Here is a 12,039-nt window from a genome sequence, read left to right on the forward strand (position 1 = left end):
TAGTTTGTCTTTTTATTCTGTTCTTATTGTCTTTAGCTGTGCAGAAGCTTTTTAGTTTGATATAGTCCCATTTGTTTATCCTGTCTTTTATTTCACTTGCCTATGGAGACAAATCGGCAAATATATTGCTGCGAGAGATGTCAGAGAGCTTACTGCCTATGTTTTCTTCTAAGATGCTTATGGTTTTACGGCTTACATTTAAGTCTCTTATCCATTTTGAGTTTATTTTTGTGAATGGTGTAAGTTCGTGGTCTAGTTTCATTTTTTGCAAGTAGCTGTCCAATTTTCCCCACACCATTTGTTGAAGAGGCTGTCTTTACTCCAATGTATGCTCTTACCTCCTTTGTCAAATATCAGTTGTCCATAAAAGTATGAGTTCATTTCTGGGTTCTCAGTTCTGTTCCATTGATCTATATGCCTGTTCTTATGCCAGTACCAGGCTGTTTTGAGTACAATGGCCTTATAGTATAACTTGATATCAGAAAGTGTGATACCTCCCGCTTTATTCTTCCTTTTCAAGATTGCTGAGGCTATTCTTGTTCACTTTTGGTTCCGTATAAATTTTTGGAATATGTGTTCTATATCTTTGAAGTAAATCATTGGTATATTAATCAGTATTGCATTGAATTTATAAATTGCTTTGGGTAATATAGACATTTTAATGATGTTTATTCTTCCTAACCATGAGCATGGTATATGCTTCCACTTGTTTGTATCTTCCCTGATTTCTTTTATCAATGTTTTATAATTTTCTGAGTACAAGTCTTTAATCTCCCTGGTTAAATTTATTCCTAGGTACTATATTTTTTTGCTTGTAATGGTAAAGGGGATTGATTCCTTAATTTCCCTTTCTGACAGTTCATTGTTAGTGTATAAAAATGCATCTGATTTCTGAGTATTAATTTTATACTTGCCACCTTGCTGAATTCATTTATCAGGTCTAGTAGTTTTTTGACCGGGACTTTAGGGTTTTCTATATACAATATCATATCGTCTGCAAATAATGATAGTTTTACTTCTTCTTTTCCAGTTTGGATGCCTTTTACTTCTTTTTCTTGTCTGATTACTGTGGCTAGGACTTCCAGAACTATGTTGAATAATAGCTGTGAAAGGGGGCACCCCTGCCTTGTTCCTGATCTTAAGGGGATTACTTTTAATTTTTGCCCATTGAGTATGATGTTGGCTGTGGGTTTGTCATAGTTGGCCTTTATCATGTTGAGGTATGTTCCTTGTATTTTCACTTTGCTCAGAGTTTTAGTCATGAATAGGTGCTGGATTTTATCAAATGTTTTTTCTGCATCTATTGAAATTATCATGTGGTTTTTCTTCTTCCTTTTGTTTATGTGATGAATCACATAGATAGATTTGTGAATATTGTACCAGCCTTGCCTCCCAAGAATAAATCCCACTTCATCATGGTGTATTATTTTTTCCATATATTGTTGGATCTGGTTTGCTAATATTTTGTTGAGGATTTTAGCATCTATATTCATCAGGGATATTGGCCTATAATTTTCTTTCTTTGTGTTGTCTTTGCCTGGTTTTGGAATCAGAATTATGCTCTCCTCATAAAAGGAGCTTGGAAGTCTTCCTTCCTTTTGAATTTTTTGAAATAGCTTGAGAAAGAGAGGAGTTAGTTCTTCTTTGAATATTTGGTAGAATTCACTTGTGAAGCCATCAGGCCCAGGACTTTTCTTTTTTGGAAGTTTTTTGATAACTTTTTCAATCTCATTTGTTGTAATTGGTCTGTTTAGGTTTTCTGATTCTTCCCGATTAACTTTTGGAAGATTGTATGTTTCAAGGAATTGGTCTATTTCATCTAGGTTGTCTACTTTTTTGGCATACAGTTCTTCATAGTGTTTTCGTACAATATTTTGCATTTCTGTTGTGTCGGTTGTTATTTCTCCACTCTCATTTCTAATTTTATTTGTTGGAGTCCTCCCTCTTTTTTTCTTGGTGAGTCTAGTTAAAGGTTCATCGATCTGGTTTACCTTTTCAGAGAACCGGCTCCTGGTTTCATTGATCCTCTGTATTGTTTCTTTAGCCTCTATGTCATTTATTTCTGCTCTGATCTTTATTATTTCCTTCCTTCTACTAGCTCTGGGCTTTACCTGCTGTTCTTTTTCTAGTTCTTTTAGATGTAGGGTCAAGTTGTTTATTTGACCTTTTTCTAGCTTCTGGAGGTATGCCTGTAATACTATGAACTTCCTCTCCGGACTGCTTTTGCTGTGTCCCATAAATTTTGAGTTGATGTATGCTCATTATCGTACATTTCTAGGAATTTTTTAATTTCTTCTTTAATATCATTGTTTACTCATTTGTTATTTAATAACATGCTATTTAGTTTCCAAGTGTTTGAGTATTTTTCAGTTTTTCAGTTGTGGTTGATTTCTAGTTTCATGCCATTGTGATCAGATAAAGTACTTGATATGATTTCAATCTTCTTAAATTTGTTGAGACCACTTTTTTTTTTTTTGTATTTTTCTGAAGCTGGAAACGGGGAGGCAGTCAGACAGATTCCGGCATGCGCCCCACCGGGATCCACCTGGCACGCCCACCAGGGGGCCATACTCTGCCCATTCGGGGTGTCGCTCTGTCTCGACCAGAGCCACTCTAGCGCCTGGGGCAGAGGCCAAGGAGCCATCCCCAGCGCCTGGGCCATCTTTGCTCCAATGGAGCCTTGGCTGTGGGAGGGGAAGAGCTAGACAGAGAGGAAGGAGAGGGGAGGGGTGGAGAAGCAGATGGGTGCTTCTCCTGTGTGCCCTGTCCGGGAATTGAACCCGGGACTTCTGCACGCCAGGCCGACGCTCTACCACTGAGCCAACTGGTCAGGGCTTGGGTCCTGTTCTGTTATCCACGCAGCTACCCTATGTCTTTTGATCGGATCATTTGACCCATTTACATTAAGGTTATTATTGATATGTAAATGTTTATTGCCATTTTATTCTTTAAAACTGTATTCCTCTTTTGGTATATTCTTTTTCTCATTTGATCTGTTTACAGCAGGCCCCTTAGCATTTCTTGCAGCCTTGGTTTGGTTGTAGTGAATTTCTCGAGGTTTTTTTGTGTTTTTTTTTGTTTTTTTTTGTCTGGAAAACTTTTTATTTCTCCTTCAATTTTAAATGATAGCCTTGCTGGATAAAGTAGTCTTGGTTGTAGGCTCTTGTTCTGCATTACTTTGAATATTTCTTGCAATTCCCTTCTGGCCTCAAGTGTTTCTATTGAGAAGTTGGAAGACATCCTTATGGGGGCTCTTTTGTAGGTGATAGTCTTTTTTTCTCTAACAGCTTTTAATATTTTCTCTTTATCACTTAGCTTTGGTATTTTAATTATGATGTGTCTTGGTGTTGATTTCTTTGAGTTTCTCCTTAATGAAGTTCTCTGGGCTTCCTGAACATGTGAGATGTTTTCCTGCCTTAATTGAGGGAAGTTTTCAGCAATGATATGCTTGAAGAAAGTCTTTATCCCTTGTTCTTTTTCTTTTTCTTCAGGAACCCCTATGATGCAGGTGTTATTTCTTTTCATGTTGTCTCAGAGCTCTCTTAGAGTTTCCTCAGACTTTTTGACTCTCTTTTCTTTTTTCTGCTCTGCTTCCGTGCCTTTATTTATCTTGTCCTTTAACTCGCTGATTCAATTCTCAGCTTCATCCATCCTGCTTTTAATTCCTTCCATTGTGTTCTTCATTTCTGATATTGTATTTGTCATTTCTGACTGATTCCTTTTTATTATTTCAATGTTCTTTTTTTATATTTGCTATCTCTTTATTTAGGTGTTTGTAATGACCATCTATTGTTGTTCTAATATCTTTGAGCATCCTAACAATCATTATTTTAAACTCTGCATCTGATAATTTGGTTATATCTGATTCATTCAGGTCCTTTTTGGCGATTTCTCTTGATTCATTTGTGTTGCATCTCTCTGCCTTCTCATTTTGTCTGTGTAAAAGAAGGTTTTGGCCACTGGAGTCCACTGAATGTGGCCTCTCTTTCCTAGGTATGGTTTGTCTACAGGCCTGCCAACCCCTCTGCTGTTGCTGCCTAGGGCATTGGGGTATGGGTGTTGCCAATGCCTGCCCACTGGGGCTGTTGCTGTGGTTTCTGCCTCTTCTTCACAGGAGTGGCTGTGATCACATTCTCAGGTTTACAAGCTTTGGTGGCCTTGGTCTTCACCCCGCCCCCATGGGTGGCGTTATGCTTGGCCCTGAGGGCAGTGGCGAGCACCTTTGCTCAGCTGCAGGTCTCCACCTGATTCCAGGCTTTCATCCCGCCCCTTCAGGAGGAGCTTACTCGTGGGATGGCTGCAAGCCTTGGCTCCAAAGGCCAGGCGGGACTGCATGCCTACACTCAGTAGCGGGACTCTGCCTGTTCTGGGTTTTTGGCTCCACCCCCACGGGAGGAGCCAGCTCCCAAGTCAGGTCACAAGCCTCGGTTTCACAGGTGGGGCAAGGCTGTGCTCCTGCACCCTTGCTCAAGGGCAGATCTCAACCCCTTCTGGGATTCCCGCCCTTCCCCTGCAGACTGGATTGCAGGCGGCCCACAGCTGGGCTTGACCGCTTTTGCACGTCCTCTCCTCCCCAACTGGGCAAGACCGAGCTCACACCTGGGCCCAGTGGTGGCCAGCCGGCTTCCACCCTTGCCAACAGAACCATGCTTCCACGTTCCGCCGCCACCCGCCCTCCAGGGAACCCTCAGCTGTGTGGGTGGGTGCGCTGCAGCTCAGACCCTAACACTCACTACTCTAGTCCTGAAGGCTCCCTCCTCCTAAGTGACTCTGCTCTGAGTGCCACGGGAGAGCTTGTTTGGCTGGTGTCCTGCTTCCCTTTGCTGGTATTGCTGTTTCCAGGGGAAATATTCACTTCAGATTTGGGAAGTGACTCGTCCCAGCGTTTAGGGTGGCTGTCTCCCAAAATGTTTCTCCCTGTGCCTCCTAGATTACACTCTCTTCCTGCTACTCTGGTCCTCTCCTCTCTCCCTGTCCCCCGGAGCCACGGGTGAGTGGTTGTGAGAGAGGTGTTCTGCACCGTCCCCTTAAGAAGAACCCTGGGACTGAGAAATCTGTCTCTTTCTCACAAACAGTATCCTGTCTTGTTTCCAGCTAAATACTGTCCATACGCCTCTTCTAGGCTCTGGTGCTGCAGGCTGGGGCTTTGTTCCTGGGATTCATGACCCTCCCCTCTCTGCTAAACTCACCTCCTGCCTCGCGAGTCTCTCCCGGCTGCTGTTCGCTTCAGGGAGCTGGGCAGCCCTCTCTGCATTTCCACTTTTCCTACCAGTCTTGGTGTGGCTTCTTCAGTGTTCCTTGGTTGAAGAGTCCTCTTAGTTTAGTCCAAAGTTGGTTTTCCCAGATGATGGATCTTAAAATTAGTTTGTAATCCACTTTGGTTCTGGGAGATGGAAGTTGGTACATCTGCCTACTCCATTGCCATCTTGTCTTCCCCTGCTCATTTCTTAATTGGGTTATCTTCTTGATGTTGAGCTATGTAAGTTCTTTTTATATTTTGGAAATTAACCACTTATCAGATGTGTCATTAGCAAATATGTTCTCCCATTCAGTGGGTTCTCTTTTGTTTAATTTTTTTTAGAGAGAGGAGATTAGAAAGAGAGAGAAAGTGTTGGGGGAAGCATCAACTTGTCGTAGTTGCTTCTTGTATGTGCCTTGACTGGGCAAGCCCGGGGTTTCAAACTGGTGACCTCTGCATTCTAGGTCATCACTTTGTCCACTGAACCACCAGAGGTCAGGCTCTCTTTTCATTTTGTTAATAGTTTATTTTGCTGTGCAAAAACTTTTTAGTTTGATATAGTCCCATTTGTCTACTTTTTCCTTTGTTTCTTCGCCCTTAGGACAGATATTGGCAAAAATATTGCTATGAGAAATGTCTGAAATTTTACTATGCTTTCTTCTGGGATTTTTATGGTTTTGAGTCTAACATTTAAGACTAATGCATTTTGAGTTTATCCTTGTGTATGGTATAAGTTGCTGGTCTAGTTTCATTCTTTTGCATGTACCCATCCAATTTTCCAAGTACCATTTATTGAAGAGACTATCTTTCTCCCATTTATGTTCTTGCCTCCTTTGTCAAATATTAATTGATCATAAAGGCATGGGTTTATTTCTGTGCTCTCTATTCTTTTCCATTGATCTGTATTCCTGTTCTTGTACCAATACTATGCTGTTTTGATTAGTATGACCTTGTAGTATAGTCTTTTTTGGTTCCGTGTAAATTTTTGGAATATTTGTTTTAGATCTTTGAGATATGCCATTGGTATTTTATTAGGAATTGTGATGAATCTGTAGATATTGTTTTGGGTAGTGTAGACATTTTAATTATATTAATTTTTTTCTATCCATGAACATGATATATGCTTTTACTTATTTGTATCTTCCTTAATTTCTTTCTTCAGTATCTTATCATTTTCTGAGTGCAGATCTTTTACCTCTTTTTACCTTGGTTACATTTATTCCTAGGTACTTATTTTTTGTCACAGTAGTAAATGAGATTGTTTTCTTAATTTCTCTTTCTGATAGTTCATTATTAGTATATCAAACTGCCACTGATTTTTAAATATTAAATTTGTATCCTGCTACTTTGCTGAATTCACTCATTAGATCTTGTACTTTTCTGGTGGAATCTTTAGGATTGACCTTGGGTTTTTGGATATTTTTTTAAAATGAGAGGAGGGGAGATAGAGAGACAGACTTCCACATGTGCCTGGACTGGGCTCCACCTAGCAGCCCCTGTCTGGAACTGATGCTTGAATCAACTGAGCTATCTTCAGTGCCCAGGGCCAATGCTTGAAGCAGTCAAAACACTGGCTGAGAGAGGGGAAGAGAGAGAAGAGGGAGAGGGAAGGGATGAGAAGCAGATGGTCACTTCTCATGTGTGCCCTGACTGGGGGTCAAACCCAGGATGTCTACACACTGTGATGATGCTCTATCCACTGAGCCAACCAGCCCAGGCTAACCTTGGGTTTTTGAGCCACTACTCTTTTACTGGATGTTTGGATGTGTCCAGTTTTTTTCATTGTTGTAATCCAAGGTGGAATAGCAGTCTTTTCTTTCAATTTGGGTATGTGTGACTATGATTATTTCCTTGCAATAAATTTCTAGAACTAGACTTTATGTATCTAAGGGAGGTCACTGCACTGTAAATGAAGTATCAAGAGACAATTGTACAAATACCCCCAATAACAAACTTCCTCATCTAGGCTCTTCATCAGGGTCAGCAAACTATAGCCCCTCATTTGCTGATCCTTGATGTTTTTCTACCGCCTTCAAGCTAAGAATACTATTTATAGTTTTAAATGCTTGAAAAAAGTAAAAAAGGAGTATTTTGTGACATGTGAAAATTATATGAAATTCAAATTTCAGTGTCCAACAATAAGGTTTACTTGGAAAACAGCCACACTCATTTATTTACTTATTATCTGTATTTGCTTTCATGCTACAATGGCAGAGTTGAGTAGTTGCCAAAGAGACTATATATGGCCTAAAAACATTGTGTATTTACTATCTGGTCTTTTACAAAATAGTTTGCCAACTCCGATCATGTCAGCTCTACACAATCATATCAGTCACTAATAAATAAGTTGCGGGTATAAGTACATGGGCCTCTCTGGCAACCTCTAACTTGGCTTATGGGTGGGCATTTTCAGGCTAGTGCTTCTGGGTGGTATGAGGCAGATCATATCTCTCATATCTGTGTTTCTATTTTTCTGCTCCCCCACTACATTCAACCTCTTATCCCCAGGCCTCCCCTAGCTCTTTCTCAGAGATCTCTGTCTTGCCTTTACCCAAGAACAGCAGGAAATGACTGAGGCCCAGATGAGTTATAACTTATTTGTCCATTTATTGCCTACTTTATTTTCCACTGGATATTTAGAACCTGATAAGAATATATCCCATAAAATTGAAAAATAAATGTAGGAGCACAGAAAATATAAAGCAAATAGATTAACATGAGGTAAAATTGGGATTGGTTATGAAATTCATTTCTTTCCTTAGATGTGAATTTGTTTCTGATTTTCCTGGAGTCATAGCAAAAATGTAAATGGGGTCAATTATTTGATTTGTATTGTTTATGAGGAAAAGATCAAATTCATCAACAAAAGGAAACATTTCATGGAACTCACAAAAAATAATAAAATTAGAACTTTCCTGTACTTCCTACACCAGTGGTTCTCAACCTGTGTATTGTATAATAAATATGTATTTTCCGATGGCTTTAGGTGACCCCTGTGTTTTGGTAGTTCGACCCCAGCCGGGGTCGCGACCCACAGGTTGAGAACCGCTGTCCTACACTAAAATAAATTCCAGATGGCCTGACCTGTGGCGCAGTGGATAAAGCGTTAACCTGGAATGCTGAGTTCACAAGTTCTAAACAACAGGCTTGCCTGGTCAAGACACATACGAGAAGCAACTATGAATTGATGTTCCCACTCCTTCCCCCTTCTCTCTTTCTCTATTTTAAGTGGATAAAATCTTTTTAATAATAAAAAAATAAATTCCAGGTGAATTAAAGATTTAAATGTAAAAATGAAGCCGTCAGTGTGCTAGAAGAAAACAAAATGAGAATTTTTTTATTCTTGTACAGTGAAATTCTTTCTAATGACATAAAATTCTGAAGTCATGAGAGACTATATCAATTCATTTCTCTACATAAAATTAATGCATGATTAGCTTTTAAAAACCTTAAAGCCAGGCCCTGGCTGGTTGGCTCAGCGGTAAAGCATCCGCCTGGTGTCTGGAAGTCCTGGGTTCGATTCCTGGTCAGGGCACACAGGAGAAGTGCCCATCTGCTTCTCCACCTTTCCCCCTCTCCTTTATCTTTGTCTCTCTCTTCCCCTCCTGCCACTTTGCTTAATTCATTTATCAGGTCCAGTAGTTTTTTGACTGAGATTTTAGGGTTTTCTATATACAATATCATATCTGCAAATAATGATAGTTTTACTTCTTTTCTAACTTGAATTTCTTTTATTTCTTCTTCTTGTCTAATTGCTGTGGCTAGGACTTCCAGAACTATGTTGAATACGAGTGATGAAAGGGGGCACCCTTGCCTTGTTCCTGATCTTAAGGGGATTGCTTTTAATTTTTGCCCATTGAGTATGATGTTGGCTGTGGGTTTGTCATAGATGGCTTTTATCATGTTGAGGTATGTTCCCTGTGTTCCCACTTTGCTGAGAGTTTTGATCATGAATGGGTGCTGGATTTTATCAAATGCTTTTTCTGCATCTATTGAAATTATCATGTGGTTTTTCTTCTTCCTTTTGTTTATGTGATGAATCACAGTGATTGATTTGTGAATATTGTACCAGCCTTGCTTCCCCAGAATAAATCCCACTTGATCATGATGTATGATTTTTTCCATATATTGTTGGATCTGGTTTGCTAATATTTTGTTGAGGATTTTTTTTTGTATTTTTCTGAAGCTAGAAACAGGGAGAGATGGTCAGACAGACTCCCGCATGCGCCCGACCGGGATCCACACGGCACGCCCACCAGGGGCGATGCTCTGCTCACTGGGGGGCGATGCTCTGCCCCTCCGGGGCATCGCTCTGCCACGACCAGAGCCACTCTAGTGCCTGGGGCAGAGGCCAAGGAGCCATCCCCAGTGCCCAGGCCATCTTTGCTCCAATGGAGCCTTGGCTGCGGGAGGGGAAGAGAGAGACAAAGAGGAAGGAGGGAGGCGGGTGGAGAAGCAAATGGGCGCCTCTCCTATGTGCCCTGGCCGGGAATCGAACCCTGGTCCCCCACACACCAGGCCGACACTCTACCGCTGAGCCAACCAGCCAGGACCTGTTGAGGATTTTAGCGTCTATATTCATCAGGGATATTGACCTATAATTTTCTTTCTTTGTGTTGTCTTTGCCTGGTTTTGGAATCAGAATTATGCTCACCTCATAAAAGGAGCTTGGAAGTCTTCCTTCCTTTTGAATTTTTTGAAATAGCTTGAGAAGGATAAGAGTTAGTTCTTCTTTGACTATTTGGTAGAATTCACTTGTGAAGCCATCAGGTCCTGGACTTTTCTTTGTTGGAAGTTTTTTGATAACTGTTTTGATCTCATTTGTTGTAATCGGTCTGTTTAGGTTTTCTGATTCTTCCAGATTGATTTTTGGAAGTTCGTATGTTTCAAGGAATTTCTCCATTTCATCTAGGTTGTCTAGTTTTTTGGAATACAGTTCTTTATAGTATTTTCTTACAATATTTTGTATTTCTGTTGTGTCAGTTGTTATTTCTCCACTTTCATTTCTAATTTTATTTATTTGAGTTCTCTCTGTTTTTCTTGGTGAGTCTAGTTAATGGTTCATCGATCTTGTTTAGCTTTTCAAACAACCAGCTCCTGGTTTCATTGATCCTCTGTATTGTTTCTTTAGCCTCTATGTCATTTATTTCTGCTCTGATCTTTATTATTTCCTTCCTTCTACTATATTTGAGCTTTACTTGCTGTTCTTTTCCTAGTTCTTTTAGATGCAGGGTTAAGTTGTTTATTTGAGCTTTTTCTAGCTTCCTAAAGTGTGCCTGTAGTGCTATGAACTTCCCTCTCAGTACTGATTTTGCTGTGTTCCATAAATTTTGAGTTGTTGTATGCTCATTATCATTCGTTTCTAGGAATTTTTAAAATTTCTTCTTTGATCTCATTCTTAATCCATTCGTTATTTAACAACCTGCCATTTAGTTTTTATGTGTTTGAGAATTTTTGAGTTTTTCTGTTGTGGTTGATTTCTAGTTTCATGCCATTGTGATCAGAGTAAGTGTTTGATATGATTTCAATCTTCTTAAATTTGTTGAGACCACTTTTGTGCCCTAACATGTGGTTTATCCTAGAGAATGTACAATGCGCACTTGAAAAGAATGTATATTCTGCTGCTTTAGGGTGAAAGGTTCTGAAGATATCTATTAAATTGAGTTGATCTAGTGTGTGCTTTAAGTCTGCTGTTTCTTTGTTAATTTTTTTTCTTTCTTTTTAAACTCCTGCTTTTAATGTCAATTAGTATTTGACAAAGGAGGTAAGAATATAGGATGGGAGAAAGACAGTTTATTCAACAAATGATGTTGAAAAAATAAAATTAGACCATCTCACATTACACACAAAAATAAAACATATTAAGACCCAAATGTTTTGAAACCATTAAAATCATAGAAGGAAACATAGGCAGAAAAATCTTGGACAGTTAATTTTTTCTGACACATCGCTTCAAGCAAGGGAAACAACAAAAAATAAATAAACAAATGTAATAACATCAAATTAAAATTTTTTCATACAGCAAAGGAAACCAGCAACAAAATTAAAAGATAACTCACTCAATGGAATTACATACTCACCAACTAGACATCTGCTAAATTGTTAATATTTATAATTTATAAAGAATTTATAAAATTCAACACCAAAAAAACAAACAATCCAATTTAAATAGTGGGCAAAGGACCTGTATCGACCCTTCTACAAAGAGGACAAACATATGGCCAACAGGCATATGAAAAAACGTTCAATATCACTAATTATCAGAGAAAGGTAAATTAAAACCAGAATAAGATATCACCTCACATCTGTCTGAATTGCTATCATTAATAAATCAAAAAACAGCAAGTGTTAGGATGTGGAGAAAAGGGAATCCTCTTGCACTGTTGCTGGAAATGCAGACTGGTGCAGCCACTGTGGAAAATAGCATGAGGTTACCTCAAAAAAATAAAAAATGAAACTGCCTTATGACACAGTAATTCCACTTTGGGGAATTTATCTGAAGAAACCAAAAACACTAATTTGAAAAAAATATATGCACTTCTTTATTCATTGCATTATTTTTAATAGACAAGATTTGGTAGCAACCCAAGTGCCCATCAGTAGATGAGTGGATTAAAAGTGTGGTACATTTACACAATGAAATACTACTTGGTTGTATAAACAAGGGAAATTTTACTCTCTGCGACAGTATGAATGTATGTGAAGACTATTACACTAAGTGAAATAAGCCAGTCAGATAAAGACAGGTACCATATGATTTCATTAATATGTGAAGTCTAATGAACAAAATAAACTAACAA

General features: G+C 39.1%; 1 protein-coding gene across 1 annotated transcript in view; it reads left to right on the top strand.

Moving 5' to 3' along the window:
• The window catches only part of LOC136317747 (CXXC-type zinc finger protein 1-like), a 102,451-nt gene that overhangs the window by 7,354 nt on the left and 83,058 nt on the right, over positions 1–12,039 (top strand). Inside the window, 1 exon segment of the mRNA XM_066250501.1 lies at positions 4,517–4,699. Coding sequence (XP_066106598.1) covers positions 4,517–4,699 — 183 coding nt within the window.

Source organism: Saccopteryx bilineata, chromosome X (assembly GCF_036850765.1).
Source record: "Saccopteryx bilineata isolate mSacBil1 chromosome X, mSacBil1_pri_phased_curated, whole genome shotgun sequence".
Lineage (NCBI taxonomy): Eukaryota > Metazoa > Chordata > Mammalia > Chiroptera > Emballonuridae > Saccopteryx > Saccopteryx bilineata.